General features: G+C 39.1%; 1 protein-coding gene across 3 annotated transcripts in view; it reads left to right on the forward strand.

Annotated features, from left to right (window-relative positions):
* Positions 1 to 1,032: 1,032 nt before the first annotated feature.
* The window catches only part of LOC104611908 (kinesin-like protein KIN-14B), a 110,664-nt gene continuing 84,968 nt past the window's right edge, over positions 1,033 to 26,728 (forward strand). Inside the window, exons 1-4 of one of the 3 annotated variants that reach the window (XM_010279184.3) lie at positions 1,033 to 1,189; positions 1,420 to 1,632; positions 15,450 to 15,573; positions 21,477 to 21,563. In XM_010279184.3, the coding sequence (XP_010277486.1) occupies positions 1,438 to 1,632; positions 15,450 to 15,573; positions 21,477 to 21,563 (406 nt within the window). In that variant the 5' untranslated portion in view covers positions 1,033 to 1,189; positions 1,420 to 1,437. The other 2 variants (XM_010279182.3, XM_088890780.1) reach the window with 2 other exon arrangements.

Consider the following 26,728-nt stretch of genomic DNA (forward strand, 5'->3'; position numbering starts at 1 on the left):
TGAATTGGTTGCAAACCATAGTGGATATTTTGGTGAAACACGGACTGGATATAAACACGTGAAACTATAGTGGGTGCTTTAGTAAATGACCCTTGTCATAATCTTTTCAAACTTTAGAGGCGTGTTATGTATCATGAATGCTTTTGTTTTCAACTGCTCCCAAAACACAATACATATTTTGAAACCATAACGGGTGTTTTTGTGAAACACAAACTATAAGGTAGTTTTAGTAAATATGTAAAACTATACTAGGTGTTTCAGTAAATGACCCATTTTTTCATAATATTTTTCAAACTAAAAGGGGTGTTCTACAAAATTAATGTTTTGTTTTCAGTTCATTTTCAAAATTGCTACACCTTAAAGAAAAGAAAAATCTTGAATTGTATTATCGTTTTGAAAATTAAGGTTTTGTTTAAAAAAATAAAATACATGTTTTTTAAATCATCAAAGTTAGATATCATATAAAATCGATACTTGCAGATCACAAGAGTTAAATTCAAATACCATATATCATATATGATTAATACTTATTTGTACACACGCATATATCATAGCAGATGCTCTTACACTAATATTTTCCAAAACAAAACCAAAATTTGAAGTATAGGTTTGGGCTTCTTTCGCGTAGTTGAAACCCTCGATACTGAGATGGGCTTCTCCCTGAACTAAACCCGGCCCAAACCCAAACATTTTTAGGTCAGACTGGGATTGGACTGGCATCAGATTCAGCCCTACCCACGGAGCTTGCTGCTTCAAACAAGGGACAAACACGTAGGGAAGCTGTAGCCTGTACCCCCAGGGAGAGATTCATCTAAAACAGTGCGGACATCCATGTTCTTCCACCACAAGACAACAAACAATGTACTCATTTTCTCGAGTAGCAACAAAGAATGTACTTCGTGGAGTGGTTTTTTTCTTTCTTTTTCTCCTCTACTTTTCGCTGTTTGCGGTAAATTTACACGGTTTAGTTTGTTCCCTTCCCATTATGATTAGGTCCCGTGAGAGGCAAGCACAAGGGAAACCATCTCACGTGCCCTCCAATCCTTATCCTCGAAAATTCAGAACCAAGCGACACAAAAATTGGGCGCGACGCAGAGCTGCGGCGCAAATTTTTTGTGAGCGCAAAAGCAAAAGCGTGTCTCGGTTGAAACACAGAGAGAGCGAGCGAGCTTTTTCTCTCTCTTGGGAGGTAAGGGACTAAAGGCGGGTGGGTGTTGAAGGAGTTCAACCTTCAATTTTCGTTTAATATCAGGAGAGAAAATGGAAATGCGAGATAAATATATAAATGAGAAGGAGTTTTCATGACGATGGATAGGCTTTTGCTACATATTTTTCTTCTGGCCGAGTCTACCATTTTCTTTGTTTGTTTTCGTTGATTTTTGTTTTTTCTCCGGAGGAGTCTCACTGTTCAAGATCTAGGGTTCGGGAGAAGCGGTAATGGCGGACCAGAGGAACAGGTGGAACTGGGAGGTCCCTGGGTTCGAACCGAGGAAGTCATTCGAGCGGGACGATCATGTACCCGCTCCTTTGGTTCGAAGGTACTCCATTTCGACGTCGTCAGTTCTGTCGCACGTTGACTCGTCGAGGAACGCCTTTGCCGCGAAAGTTCTGAAATTGAGGGATAAGGTTAAGGTATGAGCCGTAAATCGTTATCGGTATTATTATTCTTAGTTTCTACACTAGGTTTCAGTTTGTTCTAATGGCGGATGTTGGAGCTGTTTAGTGGCAAGTCAAGTAATAAGGAATGTGAGGGGGTTGTGTGGCTTTTGACAGAATCTAATGTTTTTTTGGGTATGTTGAAAGACTGAAGCTTCTCTGTTGTCAATTAGAAACCTTTGGAGATTGTCCGTGGGGAGATGTTGGAAGGAGTCTTGAGTTACCCTTTAAAATGCTGTCAACTGTACAGTAATTCATGCTAAAGGCTGTTAGTAGCTATTATATAGCAAACTTTAGCTTTAGAAAATTGAACTGTTCCTATTTGGGTTGGTTGATGGGATCGGTAAAGATGGTTTCTTATTGGTTTTGTTAGAATTTGTTTAGTATTTTATTCGATGAGCATTTATCAATGAATAAATATGGGTAATACTCCCTTTACAAAACAATCATGTTGAACTTAGTTGGTTGATGGGAATGGTAGAAATGATATAGAAGTTACACATCGAAAAGTTAAATATAAGAAGTATATTCTTCCCCTTCATTACATAAACCAGAAAACCTCATCTGCCTGGAGTCAAGCAGAATATAATACCAAAAAAAAAAGTAAGCCTCTCTCTTTTTTCCCTAATAACTTTGGGCATAGGGTTGGCTGCCTATTAAGAACCCTGCTGATTACATTCTTTCTAAATGCTCCAACATATAGCAAAAGGCACCATATTCCACATTATACAGCTCTTCCCACTAAAACTTCTAACTGGCCATGCTTGGGCCATAGGTGCTAAGTTCAGTGGAAGGACCCTTCGATGCCCAAAGAGCTTGACAATTCCGTGATGTATTTAAAGGGTGGTTATAATGGATCAGAAGATGGGGGGGATAATCTCATTATTGGTTTGGCAAAACAAGGCACACATCGTGGACATATCTCCTTGGCTATAAAATGGTCAGTTGTAAGGATTTTGTCTACAAGTCACTGTTCTCATACCAAAAGAAACTTATGAGTTTGAATGCAATATGCGGTGAGTAGGATACCTTTTCTTATGGACATGGAGGCAGAAGTGAAACAAGAGAAAGGATGCATGACAAATTTCAGTTACCTCTCCAGTCATTGTCATTTTCCTTTGGTAGTGTGATTGTGATTCCACTTTGTGATCTTTTTTGGCTAACCTGATGAGGTTGTTGATCTCATATTGTCATGGATCATACATCCATAGGTAAAAGTAGCAAATTGATGTCTGGGATGCTTGTAGCAGTTCTTTTGATCCTTCAATGCTCATTTGTCTGGGAGTTATGGTACTTTACCCTTATATGGTTGGATTTGTAATCTTCCTCCTCCAATCCTCCAATGGTCAATTGAAGCTTGGGATTATGTTGTGTCTCTTAAAGGAGTTCAATGAGAGAACCTTTGAGGACAGATCTTTGTATCCCAATCATTCAAGAAAAATATATCATTTTCTTGATCTGTTGAGAGCAGAGCAAGGGTTTGGTAACTGATGGGACATTTCTTGCCTAATACTGGCCTTTTTTTTGTAAGCGAAGTAAATATAATTTTAAAAATAATATGAATCAAGGAACAGATAGCAGTATACTGCTAGTAAGATGCTTGAAGGGGTTTCTGGGATCGGATGTCTTGTTTAGGTAATTGTTGGGCATTGGGCTGGATTGATAATCTGGCTTCTTTTGTCTTTTTTTTTTGTCTTGTATTGTAGTGCTATGGGTAAAGGATTTCATAGCTGGGTCTTATTTTAGTTTGGGTTGGGTTTTGGACTTGTTATTGCCTCAGAGGATTTTGGTTTGGGTTGGCATTTCTTTTCGGGTGATTGCTTATCACCTTCATTATATCTTCTTTTTTGTTTTAATAATTTTTTCTGTTATTTCCAAAAAAAAAAGAACTGCTAGTAGGCCCCAGTATTCTACTTTTAATTTTACAAGCTTTGCAAGTTAATTCCCGACCTTGGTGATCCCTACACGAGGCATTTTCTTGAGGCCCTGGTTCTTGCTAGAGAGTCTTCCAAGGCTATTTGCTGATAGTGAAATCCATCCGGACAAGTAATTCAGGGAAGAGGAATATAATGAGATTAAAGGAGAAAAAATAGACAGGGGAAGAACAAGAAAAGAGTAATGGGAGCAGGAAGGATGGGGAAAGAGTTTGGCACTTAATTTGTCAATATTTTGATGAACTGGTAATATTGGACCTAAAAGGGAGGCAAAGTGAGAGAACAGAAAAGCCCCATGCTATAGGCCAAAACATAGGAGTAAGGTGGTGGTACTAATTGAGTTGGTCAGAAACTCTGAAAGTTGGAGTACTGAGGGATGGGGATTGAGATCTTTTAGATCTGATGATTTGGAGGTCCACAGAGAGTAAAAAGGTTGATAGAGAATATCCTTGCTTAGGGTTTCAAGACCAATATTCATTTTCAGAATCTGGACCTAATTACTAATGTATGCTTTTGGAATGTGAGCTGATATTTATAGTTGCTCTTGGAAGTTTTCAGATTTGTCTTTTTTGGACTTATTTACTTTATTACATTGCCTTTATCTTGGTTGCCTTTCTTGGGAGTCACAACAAAGCATTTTTATAAAAATATTTGTCTGACATGATGTTGTGTATTGATTAGTTATGCCACATCAACTTTGTTACAAGAGAGATCACGTAGGGGCTGGTAGACGACCATGTGGAAGAATGAAGTAGTTGAATACTTGGAGGAGTTGGTGGGGAGATTTTCATTCTTAGTAAAACTTAGTAACTTGGTGGATGGATTTATATGGGTGATGACAAGTGTTTATGGTTCAAATACTTTTACAAGGAAAGGAACGAGTTCTAGGAAGAGCTCTATGCCATTAGAGGTCTATGGAATGGGCCTTGGTGCTTGGGGGAAGATTTTAACATGATAAATAAACCCAACCAACAGATACCCACAACTATGAGAAATTTCAACCACTTATTGATTAGTGTGAATTGAAGGAAATTCATCTGTTGCAAACTAGTTTAACATGGCCCAAACTCCTGAGCAATCCCATTTGCTCTAAATTGGATAGATTCATATTCACTTTACATTGGGTAGACCATTTAGAAGGGACTATTTCAAGAGCAAGTTACAAAAGATTGTGTGATAAAGAGAGGAAGAAAAAGAAAAGAGACAATTGACCAACTAACTTCATACCTCACAAAAAGTAAACAAATCTCTCCACTTGCAACTCTTTCTCCAAAGAAGTGCCTACCGCTATATGCTTTGTATGATCATGTTGAATAGGGTTGCAGGCTATGTTTACCGCAACTTGGTTGTCACAATATAACATCATTGGAGTATCTATATGTACTCCCATCTTTGTCAACAAGTTCTTCAACGATAATAGTTCAAAAACCTCATGAGGCATAACTTTGTAGTTTGCATCTGCACTAGATTGGGCCGCAACAAATTGCTTCCTACTTCTCCAAGATACAACATTACCATCCACCAAGGTAAAATAAGTAGAAGTTGAGCACCTATCATCAATAGAACCTGCCTAATCGGCATTGGAGTAGACCTTAACCTTGAGATGCCCATGATCAAAATAGAACATTTTTTTTCCTGGACACCCCTTTAAAAAGGCAAGTATTCAATTTACTGCTTGCATATGTGAAGATCTAGGATTATGCATATTTGACTGGCCACATTCACAACATATGATATATCGGGTATTGTCAAACATAATTAGAGAAGGCAACTAACATGTTTTCGATACTCACCTTTGTTAGGAAGGACATCTTTGTTATCGGCTCCCATCTTATGATTGAGATCAATTAGAGTTTCAACTGGTTTACAATCCAATCTTCCTACTTCCTGAAGAAAATCAAGAACATATTTCCTTTGAGAAATATAAATGCCCCTTTTTGATCTTGCAACCTCAATCCCTAGGAAGTGCAAGGATTTCTAATATCCTTAATTTCAAATTCTGTAGCAATGAAAGACTTCAGTTCAGCAATGCCTGAGACATCATCCCCTGTGATAACAATATTATTGACATATACTATCAACATAGTCACATGGCCATTGGCTCTTCTTATAAACAAGGTATGGTCATCTTCAGATTGCGTAAAGCTGATTTTCAAGATCACCTTTCTAAATCTGTCTAACTAAGCTCTAAGTGATTGTTTAAGGCCATAAAGGAATTTCTTCAAGCGACAAATCTTTCCTTCACTTCTAGGGATGTTCACTCTTGGAGGAAGATCCATGTAAAAGAAGGGGTTTTGTTGGGGGGGGGGGAGGGGAGAGGATAGCTTAGAAGAGGAAATTGATGAAGCTGAAGAGGAAGGAGTGGAGTTTGAAAAGTTGAGAAAAAAGTGGATGTGGAAAAGGTGGTGGAAACTGGTCTACTAGTCAGCAAAAATTTGGGCTTATTGGTTCTGGGAGGGGAAGAGTACACTAGAAAAATGTTTTGGGAATTAGAGCTTCAGTATCCAATGGTTGTTGAAATGTCCTAACTTGGTGTGTGGTTAGTTTTGAGGTTTAGGGTTTTTCTCTGTTGGTTGGGTTTTTTATTTTTGAGGGTTGCATGCTTTGGAAGTAAGTGGGGGGTTATTGTCTGAGTATTAAATTAAAGCTGTGTTTTGTTTGGGATTGGGAGTTTGTATTGTTCTTGGGTTCCTTTTTAATTTGCGGGTTATTCCTTATGACCTCCTTTGTACTTTTTCTTTTTCCTTTTTTCTTAATAAATTGCCTTTTTCTTATACTACCCTATAAAAAAAAAAGAAAAGATCCATGTAAACCTCTCCCTAAAGGTTGCCATTAAAGAAGACATTCTTAACATCCATTTGATACAAGGGCCAAGAATAGTGGGTAGTTAGAGACATAATAACTTGAATCGGGTTCATCTTGGTTATAGGAGCAAAGGTTTCCTGGTGATCAATACCATAAGGCTGAGTGTATGCTTTCGCCACATGGTGAATTTTATACTTTTTAGTCGAGCCATCAACTTTATGCTTCATAATGTATGCCCACTTGCATCCAATAGGAACTTTACCTTTTAGGAGAGAAACAATTTTCCATGTTTGGTTTTTTTCAAGGGCCTCCATCTCTTGACTCATAGCATCGTTCCAATTAGGGAATTGCACTGCTTCAGTAACACTGTGAGGGATAAAAACTGAAGAAATGACAAATATAGGCACAATAGTAAGGTGATAAGGTATCATAAGAGACATAATTTGAGATAGGATATTTAGCACATGCTCTTTTTGCTTTATGAACTGTAATAGGGAGGTTAAGGTCAGAACTCACATTAGGAAGCTTAGTAACAGACAATGATTTAAAAGGTGCGCCTAGGTGCAAAGGCGGGGTGCATTTTAGGGTATGCACATCACCTCAAGGAGCGTGGTACAAAGGTGACTCATAGAATCAAGAATGCAATATGTTTTACATCACATTAGCTATTTGAAGCAATGCAATTAAGGAAAAAAGAGATTGTGGGTTTCACATGCCTGGAAATGCTTTATTTGTTTACTTTTATTTTTAAATTTTCATTTGAATACGCTTTACATGTTATGTTTATGTATTCTAATTTTAGATAATAGTTTTTAAAAAAAAATATTTTAAAATTTAAGTTTATATTTTTTATTAACATTATGTTTAATATTTTTTGACTTTTTTATTTTTTAGTTTTTTTTTTGGTAATTTTGCACCTTGCTTAAAAAGGCGGGCACCTTGCCTTGCACCTTGCGCCTCAGGCGCAAATTGACACTTGCGCTTTTTTTGCGCCTTGCGCTTTTAAAACACTGGTAATAGAAGCATAAAAAACAAGATTTTCATGTTCCAAATTACTTGAGTCTTGGAAGTCAAATCGTAATGGATATTCAATCTCTGGAGCCATCATCTTTTCTATCTAATGAACCATTGGTGCTAAGACCGAGGAATAGGAGGCACATGAGCACTACTACCACCACAAGCAGGAGGAGAAGAAGAGGGACTAGCAGTATCAGTTGTAGCTAGTGCAAGAATAGGCATGGAAAAAGGAGGGATGTTTCTTGTATTCTAAGTAGTTTGATCTTGAAGTTTGCAAGGGAGACTTATGATTTGTTATCCCTCCTAAAGTCAGTGCTTTCTGTTGGGAAGTGTTCCATGGCTCCATCAATACCTATGATTTGCTTCAAAGAAAAAGACCAAATTGGTGCTTGTCCCCAAATCCATGCTCCTTATGTAAGCTGCATGGTGAGACTGCCTTTCATCTTTTAATATCTTGTCCTTTTGCTAACTTCGTTTGGGAGCAGTTTTCCTCTCTGTTTGGATGCAGCTGGACTCCATCTGCCAATTTGGAAAGCTTCTTTAGCTCTCACTTATTTAGGTGTTCTAAAAGGAGAGGTAGAATTATGGGAAGATGTACTAGAGCAGCAGTTGCTTGGACAATTTGGGAAGAAAGAAAATCTTTGATGACAAAGAAAGAAGCAAAGAAGCTGTGATTGAAGTGATAACTCTAAGGGTGGTGCATTGGGTGGAAACACTAAGTTTATTTGCTGATTTTAAGACAGAAGACTTTTTCAGGTCGTGGGGAACAATTGTAAACATTACATCTAGGAAATCTATTGTGATTGAATCCTGGTCCCCTTCGGATGCTGGGTGGAAGAAACTAAATTGATGGCAGCTGTTTGGGAAGTCTGGGGCCATCGGGCATTGGTGGGGTAATAAGGGAAGAGAATGGAAATTTGCTAGCCATGTTCTCAGGTCCTATTCAACATGGTGATGTGGTGAGTTCAGAAATGAAGGCTGCAGTGTTTGGTGTTGAAAAAGCCAAAGAAATGGGGATCGATAGGTTGGTTGTTGAAGGTGACTGAAAAACTGTGGTGAACTGGTTGAAGAAAGGAGAGGGAATTATTTGGCTGTTAAGGAATGAGTTCAGGAGCTTCAAAGGCTTCTAAAGACATGGTGATTCAAATAAGATGGATTAGAAGATCGGCTAACAGCATGGATGCTGGTCTAGCTAAGCAAGGAGTACAAAGACAATCTATGTTTTGGGCTATGTTCTAGTTAGTAGGATATTTCTGTTGGGTTACCCTTTGGGCTGTGTTGTAAAGGGATTGTCTTTTGGGTTTGCTTGGGGCTGTGATGTATTTAGTGGAACAATGTGGACTGCTTGTCTGCCCACAACTTATTCCTAATTAATGAATCTTTTTCTATGTTGCTGATAAAAAAGGGAGACTTATGATTTGAGATTGATGGAGGAAGGTGAGGACAATACGACTCTCAGTAGTACTAAAGGGAGTAGCAGGGAAGAAAGGGAGGATGAAAGAGAAGATGGGGTGCATGAGAATGAAATAGAGAATAGAGGGGAAGGTGGAACATTGAATAGGCGGCTGAAGGTAGGAGAAGGTGATAAGGTGGGGGGAGGGCAATTGTGGAATTTCAGTTAAGGAAGGGGCTGGGGGAGTTAATGGGGGTGGATACGTGGAGAGGGGTGGGATTGAGTGCAGGGAGGATGGTCTGGCACATTTTGAAATAAAAGGAGACAAAAAAGTCCCAGATGGTAGGCGGAGTTGGAGGGGGTTCGAAATCAAGTGAGGCCCACTTTAATTTCATTGGTTTGACCAAAGTCAAATTTGGCTTTCGGTCGAATGGGCTGTGAATAAGGAGGGGGAAGGGATTTATCGAGAAAAGGCCAGCAAGAAAGGGCTTTTTGAAAAGGACGAGAGTTAGAAATCTGAATTTGTAGGAGGATTAGATTTGGTTAATAGCTCGATTTGAAGGAGATAAAAAGGTTGTAATAGTTCAGAAACAAAGTTGAAGCTTTGAAGAACTAGATAGAGCAAAGGCTGACAGGAGGGGAGACAACCTGGAAGGGAGAAGGAGGCTACGATAGCAACGACTCAGAACCAGAGTGTCAACACTGAGTCACAGAGTCGATCGGCGAGCTCTTTGTCCTCGTAGACCCATTTGTCGTAATTGGTGATTGGGATTGGATCTGTATCAGAAGAGTTGAGGTCAGAAGGAGATTCAAGTGCGGTGGCACTTATGGAAAAGGAAGTTGGGAGTGAATTTGGGCCGACTACAAACCAAGTGGTCCAGCTCAATGGTGACGTAGGTACTATTAGATCCCCCAATGTTTCTTTTTTGAAGGAGGTGGGTGAGACTGTGAGAGTCTGTTGGGGGTGGAGACAACCTGGAAGGGAGAAGGAGGCGACGATAGCAACGACTCAGAACCAGAGTGTCAACACTGAGTCACAGAGTCGATCGGCGAGCTCTTTGTCCTCGTAGACCCATTTGTCGTAATTGGTGATTGGGATTGGATCTGTATCAGAAGAGTTGAGGTCAGAAGGAGATTCAAGTGCGGTGGCACTTATGGAAAAGGAAGTTGGGAGTGAATTTGGGCCGACTACAAACCAAGTGGTCCAGCTCAATGGTGACGTAGGTACTATTAGATCCCCCAATGTTTCTTTTTCGAAGGAGGTGGGTGAGACTGTGAGAGTCTGTTGGGGGTGGAGAAAAGGGTAGGGGAAAAAGAAAAGAAGAATGGTGGAAAACAGAAATCATTGGTTGATAGGGGGAGTTAAACCCGGAAAAGTTGTAGCTACCCACGTATATCGCGATAGTCATCAATTAAACGAATGAAGTATTTGTAGCCACCCATGCAAGGAATAGAATAAGGTCCCCAAATGTCAATATGTATTAAATGAAAAGCAATATTACTTTTGGTTACTTGCAGAATATGTGGTTATACATTGCATTGTAAGGTGTTCATGGGCTTGGGCTTGGCTTTTGCCAAAATTTGAATGGGCCCAACTCGAAGCCCAAGGTCGAAACAATGTAAATCCAAGCCCGAAGCTTGGCTCATGAATAGGTCTATTACTTTGATGGTTGACAAATTTCACATTACAAATTAGAATCAAACATACTAGGAAACAAAAACTTTAGTGAACCAAAAGACACATGCCCAAGACAGTGATGCCATAATTTCAACTGACTTTAGTTTCTCATCATGACAAGACTTAGGCTAACACGTTAACCCTAACGTTGGAGACTGATCAAGAAGATAAACTCCACTAGCTTCATTTCCACTACCAATCATATTCCTTGTACTCGGATACTGAAAGACACAATGAGAAGGAAAGAAGGTTATGAAACAATTATGAGATTTGGTAAGGGAACTAATAGATAGGACATTTCTATGCAATTGTGGAATATGGAGTACAAAGTTCAAAGAAAGGTTGTTGGTAAGTTTAACTTCACCCAAACTCGAGGTTGGAGTTTGAGATCTATCAACAACGGTAATCTTACCTTTCCCTGAAAATATCTATAAGTGGTGAAGTAGGAAGGCGTACCAGTCATATGATCACTGGCTCTTATGTCAATTATCCAAGAGCTAGGGGATGAGGCATGGCACACATGTAGGGGTGCCAATTGGACTGGATTTGGTCCAATCCGATCCAGTCCAATGTGAGTCCATTACAAATGGACCTGGTCCAATCTAGTCCGATGAATATTTTGGACCATTTTGGACCAGTTTAGAGACTGTCCAATCTGTTCAAATTCCTATTAATTTAGATTGGTTTCAACTCAAACCTGGTCCATTGACACCTATGTTCTTATCTTCTATCAATGGACCAGATATTGGTTTAATCCAATTTAAATTCATTATGGACAGACCAGGTCTAATCCGATATGTCATATTGGTCTGTCCAGTCCGTCCAAATTCAATATGTCTTATTGGTCCGTCCAATCCGTCCAAATTGATTTTGATTTGGACGGAGTCCAGCCCAAAACCGGTCCATTGACACCCCTACACACATGTGCAATACTTGATTTTGCATAGGCACTGTAAGGTGTATGTGGACTAGCTAGCAGATGTAGGCAGCCTGTTCTTTTCAAGTTCACGTAAGATACCTCTCAATTTGTCCATCACATCAGAGGTGTCATGAGTAGGAGGCTGAGCAGGAGGATTTCCCTCAAGAATATGAGTTTGAGCTTCATGACTGCTTGTAGCAATATGAGCATTTCCCTTCTTTCTAGTTTTAAACTTCTCAGGCTTCAGATGGGGATTTAATTTCGAAAACTTATCCTTGGTGTGCTTTGGCTTCTTGCAATATTCTCAAATAATCTCTTCAGTTTTTTCAAATATAGGAGGTATATTGGAACTCAGTTTGGGCTTGGTGGACACAAGGGTAGTGTGTTCACCTATAGGTACCTGCATCGTAGCATTCCTCCCACTCTCCTCATTCTGCACAAGGGAATATGCTATGGAGAGTGACAAGATATTAGTTCTAAGAATGTGCTGTCTGGTGAAGTCATAGTTAGCATTCAGTCTAGCAAGGAAATCAAAAACTTTGTTTTTTCTCAATACTTCCTGTATTGCTCAGCATCTACAGGATCCTTCCACACCAAGGCCTCTAAATGATCAATTTCTTCTCAAATTGATTGTATGGAAGAGAAATACATAGCCATTGACCTCTCCCCTTGACGCACATTACATGCTTCTCTCTGCAACTAATAGATTCTAGTAGTGTTTCTAGCTTGAGAATAAGTGGTAGCTAACCTGTACCATATATCCTTGGTTGTTGAAAGTAACATATAGTTGTGGGCAATGTGTGGCTGCATAGAATACAAGCCATGACATGACCAACATATTATCCTACTCCCATTTGGAATGATTTGAATATTTAGGTTTTGGTTTAGCTTCCTTACCGGTAATAAACCCAAGCTTATCTCTCCCATCAATTGTAAGCTTAGATGATTGAGACCATTCAAGGAAATTTGTTCCATTAAGTTTAACAGTAGTAGTCTGTCCACTGGCATTATCATTACCTCTCAGGAAGACATAGGTAGGCACATAGACATCCTTGTGTGAGTCCATTGATCACAACCCTACCCAAAAACTTTTCTTACCAACACCATGATATCCCAACACTAGCTGAACACCCAAAACCTCTTCCCACAAGGTTGAACAAGGGTTACAGCAATAAAAAAGGGAGAAAACAAGTGCTGGCGGCAAAATAGAGGAAGAAAAAAAATTTCTCAAAAAAATTTTTAGGGCTATAAGAATTGGGGATCACCTCCTGCATACTTGAAATTTCCCACGATCCAGGAACAAGAGATTTTAAAGGAAACCAACCCACCATATGAGCACACAAGCCCTAAACTCCAAATCTGGATTTTCGTCAAATTTCATCCAGAAAGTCCAAAAGAAAATCTCAAACACCTTCAACGTACCATGAAACATGTATCAAAATTCTTCTAAACTTGAGGTACATCAACATGCATTAGAAACACATTGGGTTGCCGTTGACTGTATGGACTGCTGATGTCAGCAGGTCTGTCTGTGAGTCATGACCAGCAGTAGACGTGTCCTTTGATCTCAAGGCGCTTTGATACCGAGTTACAAAAGATTGTGTGATAAAGAGAGGAAGAAAAAGAAAAGAAAGGAAGAGAAGAGGAGAAGGAGAAGAAGAGTTTGTCGAGAGAATTGGGGATCACCTCCTGCATACTTGAAATTTCCCACGATCCAGGAACAAGAGATTTTAAAGGAAACCAACCCACCATATGAGCACACAAGCCCTAAACTCCAAATCTGGATTTTCGTCAAATTTCATCCAGAAAGTCCAAAAGAAAATCTCAAACACCTTCAACGTACCATGAAACATGTATCAAAATTCTTCTAAACTTGAGGTACATCAACATGCATTAGAAACACATTGGGTTGCCGTTGACTGTATGGACTGCTGATGTCAGCAGGTCTGTCTGTGAGTCATGACCAGCAGTAGACGTGTCCTTTGATCTCAAGGCGCTTTGATACCGAGTTACAAAAGATTGTGTGATAAAGAGAGGAAGAAAAAGAAAAGAAAGGAAGAGAAGAGGAGAAGGAGAAGAAGAGTTTGTCGAGAGAATGAGATGTGTTATTGTTCACATCCAGAAACTTTGTATTTGAACATAATGATGAAATTACAAAAATGTCCATAACTAGGTGCCCTAATACAAAAAACATAGAAAAGGATGAAAATTCCCTTATACTCTCGACAGAGCATTGCTACGATTGGCCTCTAACCGTAGTCCTATTAGACTGGGCTTAAAAGATTTGGTGAGAGGCCCATCACCTTTAAGATTTGAAAACATGTGGCTACCCCGTCATCCGGAATTCATTGATAAAGTGAAAGAATGGTGGGGACAAGAGGTCAATAGAGTTAAATGAAAAGGAATCAAGTTCTATAATAAACTCCAAATGCTAAAGGCAAGAACTAAGGAATGGAATATAGATCATTTTGGGTATTTATCAAAAAAAAAAAGAAAAACCGGATCATTTTGGGAGGATAGAGGAGAGAGAAAGAATAATGGGAAGATTGAATAATTGGACATTAAGGAGGCCTGGGGACAAATGCATGATAATGATAATGAGGGAGGGAAGAAGGATACTAAAGAGAGACTTGGAAGATATTCTTTTTAGAAAAGTGATTGGTTAGAGATAAAAGCTAAATTATAAATGTCCAAGGAGGGAGATGGTAATACTAAATTCTTTCATGTAATAGTGAATGGAGAAGAAAAAACAACTTTAGTTGTTACTTATAAAAAAAAACAACTTTAGTTGAATCATTTTTTGCATTGGTGGCAGCTATATCTTTATTTCTGAAAGATGGGTTGTTGCTGATGATGCCACCTGCTGCCTACCCCCCTTAGTATATAATCTATAGTTAAGGGGGCTTACTCTTTTTGTGTTTTGACCCAATGCACCACTGTAATTGTATTATTCTCTATGATCTCTTCTTTGGTTCTTGTCTTGCCTTGAAAGATTCTTGCATTCCTCTCTTCTCACACTAACCACAGGTTATTGCTCTTGTCCTTCTCCACAATATTCTACCTCTCTTTGTGGCCAAATGCTAAAAAAGATGAGCTAAAGTGACCTTCCACTGCTGAGGGAAGGGGGCACCAGCAGCCAAAAGAGAGAAAAAAAATCAAATCCAAATACTACAGACAAATGGGCAGGAGACTAGTAGATAATAGGTAGCTTTGCTGCTTGCGAGTCAAAGAAAACAAATATATAGAAATAAGCAGTAACAGGGTTTATTATAAAAAAACACTAATAGGGTTTCCACTTTTAAGGATCTTTGTGTTGGTTTTCATATGTGTCACCTCCCAAGTCCCAACATAAAGCCTCGATTTTAGGTGGTGTAGGCTTGCAGAAGATTAGATGAGGAAGAGATAGCTGAAAAGAAAATAGTACTAGTGAACAATCCTGAAGGGTTGAAGGTTCAGATGCTGCAACGTGATTTTGCTGTGTCCAGAAAAACCCCATCAAGGATATTAAGAAGGTTAACTTCAGTAGCTTTTCACAATCCCTAAGCCCTTGTCTATATCTGTAATCCCAAGTATAATTCCAGAGTTGGAAGTGGGAGGGAAGTGACAAACAGGTTTATCTTTACTAGTGGAAATGGAGAAAAGGTCATGGACAAGGCCCTTAAGAAGAAAGCTGCCCCCTCTCCCATAATTAAATCTTCCTTTAATTTTGTATCATTCCTAAAGCAGACATTGTACCTAATGTACAGTAAAAAAGAGGGGGGGGGGAGGATATTTGGAATGGTTTTGCAAGGGGATGCCAAAGAGGCTCTATGCGCCAAATTTGCATTCCATCCATTGGTCAATGGAAACTTGAGAAACTTTATAAGGACTACTTTGGACTTGAATTTTGCTTTTTCTTATCCAGATTGTTATATTTGTTTCTTATAACTTCTTATTGTAAAACAGGTTCAGACTGTAGTTGATTTGTTTTCCATCATGAATCTCACTATTATCTTGTTTCTAAAATCATTTCAAATCATAAATAATCTTGTCACATCTTCTTGGTAGCGTGCAAGAGAAGATTGCTTGGAGTTGAGACAAGAAGCCAGTGACCTGCAGGAGTATTCTAATGCAAAACTTGATCGTGTTACACGCTATCTTGGTGTGCTTGCTGATAGGGCTCGAAAACTAGGTAAGGAACTGGTTGTGGTGTATCGTGTATGGAACACATCAATGATCTTGAAGGACCTTTATTATTACTGATCAATAAGTTGATGATATAGGAGTATGCCTCTGATCCTATGTAACTTTGATTTTAAATTCTTGTTGTTTATAGGGCTTAATTCCATTTAATCAATAGTTCGTATTTTAGGCACCACATCTTTTTTTAATAGATTATTTTAGGCATCACATGCTTGTGCTTGGTTTATTGAATGTTCACTTGCTTGCTTGAATTTTTAAGGGATCTTAAAATCATATGAACTAATACATTGGGAAAAAATTACTCATTTCTTTCATCTTTTCTGTGGAAAGATAGATAGCATTCCTTGAGATAGTGGCACTTGATGATGCGGGTTTTGGCAGCTCCCGGCTGGCAAGTGACTTGGATGCCTAGTTGAACAATCCCTACCTGGAACGCAGCTTGGACTCCTAGCTGGAAGGTGGCCTGGACGCCTAGTTGAATGGTTCCTACCTAGAAGGTGGCTTTGACGCCTAGCTGAACTGTCCCTACCTGGAAGGTGGCTCTGACGCCTAGTTGAACTGTCCCTAGCTGAAGGTGGCTCTGACGCCTAGCTGAACTGTCCCTAGTTGAAGGTGGCTAGCTGCATAGTTTACTGGTGCAGCTTGCAAGGAAACACGTGTCAGAGTGCCCGGGTTGCTTTACCCGGGGTGGACACTCCGATTCTTAAGTCAGCGAATCAGAAATTTTTAAGATAGCTAAATATGAGAGAGCTGGAGAGCTGCGAGAACTAAATTGCACATGTACCTTCTGAGGTTGGAGGTAAGGCCTTTATATAGGCATTGTTTGGCGTGGGCATCACACACCATGTTCGGGATCTCCGGGAAGACGTGCCTAATTGGTTCGAAGTCCTCGGAAATAGTTGTGCACATAGGCCAATCTTTGCGCCTTACTCGGTTTCCTCTAAATCATTCGGTGTGAGAGCTTTCTGAGAGACCCAGGAGTGACGGGATGCATGTAGAGTTGGCCGGCGAGCACATCTCGCAAGTCACCACCTGGACCTCAGCCAGGTCGGCAAGCCCTTCGAGGGAGGTTGCTCCTCACGTCGAGGTCACTTCGATCAGTACTGACGAGGTACCACAAGTCGACCCTGGACGAGGTGTTGCTAGCCATCCGTGCACGTTAAGGGGCCTGAGTTGTAGATGTGGTCGCCAGGTTGGTGGTGGAGGTAGGTCCTAGGTCGGCGGTAGAGGCAGGTAGGTTGCTAGCTGGGACTCTATCATTTTGGCTAAGGCAAGTCATCGCCTAGGTGATGCTGAGATGTCATCCAATTGTTATGAGATGCCATGTGTCATGATGTCAGTGGAGGGCCAAATCTGCCCTCATCAACACTGTTTGCTAGAATTTGAGTATTGATGATTGGCACTATTTTCTCTTGTGCTCATTTATTCTATATATGCCTTACCATTTGGACCTAAGCAGAAAATTCTGAAAACTTACAGAATTTTCCCCACTCCATTTGTATCATGGTCCATTGAATGATAATGGCAGTGGTGATGCTACTAAAGTATGACTAGTTGAGGACTATACTGACTACGTCATTCACCAGTGAATTGACATCCTTGATGCAGTCTTTTGGGACCAATCTTTTCACTTGCTACCTGGACAGTTGAATTGTTGAACCCTTCAAGCCCAGTGATGGGTCATGGTTTGCACCATCTCTTTGCTAATATGATTTGATTATTGGGCAAATGAGCTAGCTGATGGTTTAACCAAGCAAGGGGTGAACAGGGTTCAATTTATGATTATGTTCTGAGGCTGTTTATTACTCCTTTGGTTGGGATGTCCTATTGGTGTATCTTTTTTGTTTCTCTCTTATTTAGTAATAAAATTCCTATTATTTATCAAAACAACATGATTTATTATTGAAAACTAAAACTCACGAACTAGTCAAACCTAAAAATGTTTATTTGGCCATTAAAAATTAAAATTTGTCTCACCAACTAGCCAACTAAACAATCAAACCTGAAAATCTAAGAGAGAGAAACAGAGAGTGTGAAAGAAAAACTTTCATTCTTCTTGTTCTTCTTCTATCTAAGCCACCATTGTCATTGCTGCCACCTCCATCATCACCACCTCCTCTTCTTCTTTCACAACCACCTCTTTAACATTCTCTTTTCTTCTCTTCTCCCTCTCTCTCTCTCTCTCTCAAATATTTCATTATGTATGTATGTAGTGTAAAATCTGAAATATTATTTGAATCTAATGGTCTAGATCTATTACATTGATCAAATGGTTTGACCAATTCAACTTGGATGGTGGTACTGGTGAACTGTTACCTGGGAAGAAAAATGGGTCAGCCTCCAGACTCGGTTTAAAACATTGCCTGGGATGACTAAGCATTAATTACGTTGAATTAGTTGACTAATGACAAGGATAACAATGTTTTTGAAAGTCTTATTTGTTTGTGTTTATTTCTAACTATTTAAAATAGTATGACTATGACATATGCCAGACAAATATGGAATTTTCTAAAATTTTTGTGATGGTATGTAATTGGTGAGGGACCAAATATGGAATTTTCTAAAATTTGTGTATTTTGTGCTTTTAGATGATAGGGGATTAAACTTATGAGCCACAATATGAAATTTTTGGAGAGAATAATTGAGCAAAGATTACAACATGAAACAAGTATATTGGAAAATCATTTTGGGTTTATGTCAGGGAGATAAACCATGGAAGTCACCCATCTATTAAGACAGTTGGTAGTGAAGTTAAGAGAGAAGAGATATCTCCATACTGTGTTCTATTAAAATCTTGGGCTGGTCAGAATTAGAACATTGGTTCCAGTTTGAGGGTGGCCACTTTGTTCAAAAAAAAGAAAATCCAATGATTAGGACTGTACCCACTACCCCTCTCAAGACCTTAGATAGCTGAATCCAACATTTGGTAATGGCCTTTTCGTTTTATGATAAACAAAAATTTATTAAAAAGAAAAAAAAGAGGATACAAGGTGACAGATGATAAGGCATTACCCCACTTAGAGAACCCCTCAAAACAAATACACCAAGCCCCATTTCAGATGAACCCTCGAACCCTCGAACACCTAACATTGCCATTCCCTATGCCCTTACAAATTTATAATCAAACGCAAGCAGAACAAATTTCACTAAAAAGCCCTTTGACCCATCCCCACATTATGGAATTTTAAACCTTATTGAGATTATAAATCGATCAAGTCTCTTCAAACTCCTCTTCAGCCTCCAACCCTTCGTCACATTCATTCTTTCTCTTCTCTAGCTCCAAAAAGTTTTTTCTTGCCTTTATATATCTTCATATGGTATTCATCTAGTGAAAGCATATGATAGAGTACCTAGAGAGATAATATGGTGGGCTTTTGGGAAGGAAAGAAGTTCTAAAAAGGTATATGGCCTAATAAAGGATATGTATGAGAGTGCAACAACCAATGTTTGTACACCTGTGGGAGTGAGTCATCAGATTTTATATTCATTTGCACTAGTCATAGATGAATTAACTAAACATATTCAGGAAGAGGTCCCATGATGCTTGTTGTTTGCTGATGGCATAGTATTAATTGCCAAAACTAGTGAAGGCTTAAATGCAAAATTAGGTTTATGGACAAATAATTTATAAAGAAGAGGCTTTAAGATAAGTAGGAATAAAACATGATATATGCAACATGAATTTAGTAGGAGTGCAAATCATGGTAAATTTAGGATTGGATACCAAGAGATAACTTGATTTGACCACTTCCATTACCTTGATTCAATAATTCATAATAAGGGAGAGTTGAGGAGGATGCCACCCATAGAACGAGAGCAGAATGGGCAAAATTAAAGGGGTGTATTCTTAGTCTTATGTGAAAAGCAATTCATCAAAAAAAAAGTCTTATGTGAAAAGCAAATGCCACTTAGGCTGAAAGGAAAATTCTATAAAGCAGTTCTATGACCAGTAATGTTGTATGGAGTATAAATTTATCAGGAAAAAGTGGTATGGAGTAGTGTTCAGCAGTCAAGAAACAGCATGTCCAAAAAATGAGTGGTAGAAATGCAAATGCTGAGATGGATGGATGGAAAAACTATAAAATGATGGCTCAGTTTGGAAAGAGTACAAATACAAATACATACAAAATACAAGGTTGTGCACTCTAGATATTTGTATTTGTACTCCTTCCAAACTGAGCCTACATGGTAAAAAATGAGGTCAATCGAAGGAACCTAGGAGTAGCTCTAATTGGTGATAAAATGAAGAAAGTTGACTAACATTGTCTGGTCATCGGCTTAGAAGACCATTTATAGTTCCTGTAAGAGAAAAGTGATCTGTTACAAGTTGAAGAGGCTAAGGCCAGAAGAGTTAGGGGCATGCTGAAAAGTACATGGGCTGAAGTAGCAATAAATGATTTAAGTACTTTAATTTAACAATGGATATGGTACCAAACGGAATGGAATGGTGAAATAGGATTTATGTAGCTGACCTATATAGTTGGGACAGGGCTTAGATGATAATGATGAAGATTGGTATTTTGGTTATTTTACATGTTTGTGTGTCTAGCCTTAGATTTTGATTTTTCTAGTTATAGTTGGTTTATGTTTGAAGCTTTACTCATTGGTCGAAAGTTAGGAATTATTTTCTTATGATAGTGGCAATTCTGTAATTTATGTTAGTTTTAGTTTGGCCACCATTATAGTGTCTATGTATATTTTGAAGTTCTAAAACGTGAAAGAGATAAATGGATTTAGTTTCCTTGAGTTCTTACGTCTTATGCTAAGTCTGATGGCAAGGTGTTGTCCAGGTTTTGCCTAGTTGACTAGGCACCCACGGTTGGGTGCCTCACCTGAATGCCTTGACTTATATCAACATGATAGGTGATAACGTGCCCACGTAGGTCACAAAAATCAAAACGTGGGCACCTTATCATTACTATGGCTGCATAACAAAGAAAAAGAAGGAGGCAAGATCAATTATGCTTGTCTTAAGGTAGTACTAGGGATGCAGATTGGGTTGGCCTGAGTTAGCATTTTACCATAGTTTTTCACCATTTTGGGACAAATTTATTAATCTGACAGTTAAGCCTTGAAGCCCTTCCTAACCTAACTGATCTCTTCTTAGAACAGTCGGTTTTACATCATTTAGTATCAGAATAGGTGACCCGACATCAGTTTTACATAAATTAGTATCAGAATGGGTGATCCAACATCAGTTTCTAATAAAATGTCCAATTCTACATCAAGAGTTCATTTGGGATTCTGTTTGTTTTGTTGTACAAAAGTTTTCACAAACAAGAGGACAACATAAAACAGTCAAATCTTTCTCCCCCCCCTCTCAAGAAGAAAAGGCTACCCTTGCAATGCAAAAGAATGAGCTACGTTTACCCATCCATCCTTTTTATGTTTTGTAAAATAGGATGATGAATGCTTAGTTTTCTACTAAATATGTTTTTTTGCAGTCTCTATTGACATATATGAGATTGCATTATTATCATTAATTTAATGTCTTTTTTGATGCTCATCTGGTGGATGCATGGGCACTAACTTAGTTGCAACCTCAAATAGGGAGGGCAGCTAATTCTCTAGTGGAAGAGTCTTGCTTGGGGAGTGGTTTTGACTTGGGAGAAGCATATTGTATTTGGTGTATACCTTCCAGGGTAGGAAATTTCCCTAAGTGCTTTTGGTTCTGTCTTTGTACTTGTTACTAACCTCTTCTAAGGTTCATGATTCCTCCCTGATTTGGGGGCAACGATTATACAGTGCACTCTGCTTTACCTTTTAGTGATTGATCTTAAAGTAACTGATGAAAGTAACCTTCATTATTTCTTGTTTTTAATGATAAATAGTTTTGGTTTTATATAGTCTATGTGTTGATTTGATAATGCATAATTTTTTTGTGTATTTTAGATCAAGCTGCCCTTGAGACTGAGGCAAGAATTTCTCCCCTTGTCACTGAGAAGAAAAGGTTGTTTAATGACTTGTTGACAGCCAAAGGTATAACTTCCCTCAACTTACCCTCTATACTATATGTTTCCGCACTCCCAAGAGTGTTGCATTGCAAATTTTGGAATACTCTTTAGACAAATAATTCACAATCTATTCGTCACTTCTACCTATTTCATTCCAATTTTTAAATTCCATTGGTGCTTGTGGTAATTGAAGTTTAAACTGGTGGTTTTTTGTAAAAATGCTAGTTACTTGACAATAGAAAATATTTCAGAAATGTTGGAAATTTTGTGTCAAAATAATGTAGATTTTGCTTAACATTTAAAATGTTGCCAAAATTTTTTGAAACATTTGTTGATATGCTTGGAAAGACAACAAAGCCTAAAGGCATTGTAATTCTTGGGCAAGGCATTTATTGATATATTGATTTCTTGGACAAGGCATTGTAATTCAGCACCTTGGAATTATACACACATTCAGAGAGATAGATTACCTAGCAAGGGAACTTAATATCACCTTCAGATGGATTAAAAGAACTGCAAATGGGTTGGCAGATGTACTGGCAAAAAGAAGGGGTGGATAGAAATCATTTGTTCTGGGCAAAAATGTAAATTCTTACTTTTGGGGATTAGTTAGAATGGTACAACAGCTGTACTAAAATTTAACTTCAAATTTAGTCATGAATTTCCTTTTTTGTGATCATTAACAAAAATATTTCATTAATAAAGAAAAGGAGGTGCAGTGGAACACCACAGTGAGAGGTAAACTCTTTTAACTCTCTCTGAGATGACAGCTGATTACACAAATTACCACACAACCCAGAAAAGTTGATCCCTTCCCACCCTTTGCTTTGCCAAAGCATCAGCAAAAGAATTAGCACTTCTTTTTACCCACTGCAGCTTAACTTCTATGCTTTGTGTTACCCACTTGAACTTCCTTCTTTCATTAACATAGTTCCACCAACCAGTCTCATCTTGCAGCCATCTCACTATTAACTTTGAATCCCCTTCAATGATTTTTTTTTTGACAAATAAAAGAAATTTGATTAAATAAAAAAGTAGTACATCCTTGATAGGTGTCGAGGCAACACCATAAACAACATCAGAACAAAAACCATTACATTTTGAAATCTTCAATTATCAGCCTTCTGATGTTCAACGCCTTTGCTTTTTTTAACTCCTTCCATCACAACCATGATTTTGACCCTCAATGAATCACCCGTACCTATTGGGCCTGAGTAGAAAGCAATAATTCTGCCCTCTTCATTCCAGAAAACACCTCCCATGTCTGATGGACCTGAGTGCCCTTCACTACTACCATCAAAGTTCAGCTTGATAAACCCACAAGTAGGTGGGGACCAGGGAGAGAGAGCGCCACCTCCTTCCACTTTCTAAGCAGGTCATCAGTGGAAATGTCTTCAAAACTGCTCAAAGATTTTACCCATTGGACCACTCTGATGGTAATGGTTTCAATGAGTGCTTCCCTACTCTTTATCTGAAAAAAAAACTCTTTGTTTCCTTTCCTCCCAGACTGTACAACAAACAACCGCTCTTGTACACCTCTACATAATTCTCCCCCTTCTCTTTTTCCAGTTGTCATAGGTAGAATTGAACAAGCTTTGTACATTTAGTGGGGGTTCCACCTACACCTAAACAAAGAGAGAAAGCATTTCCAAATAGCAGAAACAAAAGGGGGAGGAGATTAATAAGTGGTAGCAAGTGTCAACATTAGTCGTACAAAGGATATACCAATTATGGGAAAGGCACATATCTTTGAAGGGGATTACAAGTATTCATTCTTTCGAGGTAAACTTCCCAACAAAACCACTAACCTTAGGAAGAATAGGCTTGTTCCATATCTCTTTGATAGGAAAAGGTACCACAGAGCTATTTGGGGGTTGGATTAAGGCTGAGAAGGAGGCGTAGGAGAAAGAACCAAAGGATGCAAGATGATGCCCCAAACATTACTTAATTTAGCATCTCTGAGCCCCCTCCTAAACCCCAAGTTCTAGGCAAAGCCAGAACACTTGAGCTAGAAGGCATCAAGAAAGAAGATAGAAGATCATCTCTAAGGTAAGACAAATTAAACAGAGATGAAAACTGATCCTTTAGTGGTGAGTGAAGCTCATATGTTCCTAGAATTGAACAAGGTTTCATGACCATAGGTTATATCTGATGAAAGGTAAGGACACAAGTAGAATATCATGGATGGATTTCTAGAGTGAAGCTCTTGTTGCTCTAGCCCATAGTCCAGCATCCCACTTGTCATCCACAAGCCTATGAATGCTTATAATCACCTTTGCCCACGACTTATTCTTTTTCTACTAGCAATCTCCATAACCATTTGCCCAAAAGAGCTGTATTCCTTTTCTAGATATTCCCTACACCTAGATCACTGAATTTCTTACTTCTATTCACCACCTCCCAACGTACTCTATGATCCCTCTTCTTCTTTTCTAGCTCCTATAAAAATCTCTAATCAAAATTTCCGATCTTCTACTCACCCCTTTTGGAATTTTGAACACTGATAAATAGTACACAAGTAGATTGGCCAATGTAGACCTAATCAATGTTATCCTACCCTCCAAAGACAGACAACTTTTCTTCCAAGAGGCCAACCTTTTAGTGCATCTCTCAACCACTGGGAGACTAAAAAAGGTATTACCTTTGGTTATATCACATCATCAAGGTGCTTTTGTTGAAGGGAGACAGATTATTGACTAGGTTTTGGTGGCAAATGAATTTGTAGCACTGAAGAGGAGGAAAGGGAGGGGCTTGGTGTGCAAGTTGGACTTAGAGAATGCCTATGACTTTGTGGACTGGTCATTTCTTCTAGAAATTATGGGGAGAATTGGGTTAGGGGAGCGGTGGAGGATGTTGAGGGAGGGAAGTTTAGTGCGATACTCAATCATGATTAATGGTGTGGCTAGAGATTACTTTCCAGCGGAGAGAGTTGATACAAGGGGACCCGCTTTCTCCCTTCCTTTTCACTGTAATTGTTGATGTTCTAAGTAGGATGATTGTGGAGGCTGATCAAAGCAACCTTTCTAGAGGATGGAGGATCGGAGGACTTGAGATGTCACACATTTGCAGTTTGCAGATGACATCATCTTATTATGTGAGGGAGGCAATCAAGAGATTATAAGAATCCGCGTGAGCTCATTAGGTTTGTGAGTGCTAGCTGAGATTATAGGTTTGTGAGGTTAAATAATGGCCATTGGAGTACTTGGGGCTACCTTTGGGAGGGAATCCAAGATCAGAAGTATTTTTGGAAGGTAGTGGTGGAGAGGTTTACAAGTAAGTTTGCACTGTGGAAGTGGAATTATTTATCCAGAGGTGGGAGAATAGTCTGTTTGGAGCAGCTCTAACAAATCTTCCAATCTACTTCCTATTCACCTTTAGAATTCTAGCTAGAGTAGCAGGACGATTAGAAAAACTTACAAGGGATTTTCTCTGGGAACTTGGGGATGAAAAGAGGGATCACCTAGTAAAGTGGGAAAAAGTTGGCAAAACAAAGGAAAAGGGGGGTCTAGGATTGGGGAGCTTAGTTCACAGAAATACTTCTCTTTTAGGAAAGTGGCTTTGGAGGTTTCCTTTGGAAAGAGACATGCTATGGCACAAAGTGATAGAAAGCATTCATGGGCTGATGAACAACAGCGGGGATGCAAAGGTAGCCCCCACATCATCCTCGAGCTCTTCGTGGAAAGAAATACAAGAGGTATATCCAATCTTTATTAATCCCATTAGATTTGATGTGTGTTGTGATTCTAGGGTGCTCTTTTGGGAAGATCTTTTCCCTGAACTTTATTCAGTTTCTGACTACAAGTTACAACCTATATCAAATTGTCAGTTTTTGTCACTTTGAACCGAGTTGGGATTTTGGGTTCAGAAGGGGTTTGAGGGATAATGTGTGTGGGTCCCTTTGTTTGCTTGGTGAACTTAAGTCAGCCTTCTTAGTTCAATCTTTGGAGGACAGTAGAGTTTGGTCTACTTCATCCGATGGCACCTTTACCTATGCCTCCTTTTTTAATACTCTTGTGCAAACTCTTGTTGGGGGTGAGAATTTCCTGGTGAAAGAGATTTGGAGCAAGCTCATTCCACCAAAAAATCAAGCTCTATGCTGGGAGGTTTTTCTTGGGAAGGTGAACACCTGCGACATGCTTCAAAAAAAGGAATCCAAATAAATGCCTCTCCCTTCATACGTGCATTCTTTGTTCTGCAGATGTGAATCCCTACCCCATTTACTGATCCATTGCCCTTTTATGCTCCTTGCTTGTGAATCTTTTTGTTCTCTCATTGGTTGTATGTGGAGTACTCCCTAGGATGTAGTAAGCCTTTTCAACCCAAACTTTCTAGGGCAGCCAACAAGAAGAGGAAGGGTTATGTGGAAATCAGTTAGAGCAGCGATGGTATGGACTGTATGGGAGGAAAGGAATGCAAGAATTTTCAACAAGAAGTATAGGTCAAAAGAAGATCTAGTGGAGGCCCTAAAGATAAGAGTTGCACATTGGGTGAAAACACTTGATCTCTTTAAAAGTTTCTCGATTACTGATATAGTAAGAGCATGGAATTAAGTGGCACACACTTTTGAGAAGAAAGAAGGAAAGGTGATGGAGTGGAAGCCCCCAGGTCTCAATAAAGTCAAGTTGAACTTGATGTGAGCTCTATAGGAAATCCAGGTCTGGCAGGCATTGGTGGTGTGATCAGAGATTCCTCAAGCAAATATTTACTATGTACTCAAGGCCTTTAGGGGAATGTGATTCTTTAAAGGCTGAACTATTAGCTCTGCTACAGGGGTTAAAACTTGCCAAACAAGCAGATCTTAAGAACTTGGAGATAGAAGGGGACTCAAAAATAGTGATATCATGAACCAGATCAAGGGGTAATGCTCCTTGGATTTATGGACATCCCCTAAGGAAGATTGTAAGCCTAGCAAGGGAACTCAATGCCTCGTTCACATGGATCAGGAGAAATGCAAATGGGATGGCTGGTTCATAAGCCAAACAGGGAGTTAATAAGCAACAACTTTTCTGGGGTTTCTTGTGACACTTTGTGGTGCAATGTCTGCTTTCTACTTGCTGTAATTCTGTTACTGATTCTCTTAACTGAATAAGGTTCTCCTTTTGCTGATAAAAAAAGAAAAAAAAATCTCTCAACTACTGGGTTCCGAGAGCTAGCACTCGGATTATCACCCAAAGGTAGCCCCAAATAGAT

The sequence above is a fragment of the Nelumbo nucifera genome, chromosome 1, assembly GCF_055504915.1.
Source record: "Nelumbo nucifera cultivar China Antique chromosome 1, China Antique-T2T, whole genome shotgun sequence".
In the NCBI taxonomy this organism is placed as follows: domain Eukaryota; kingdom Viridiplantae; phylum Streptophyta; class Magnoliopsida; order Proteales; family Nelumbonaceae; genus Nelumbo; species Nelumbo nucifera.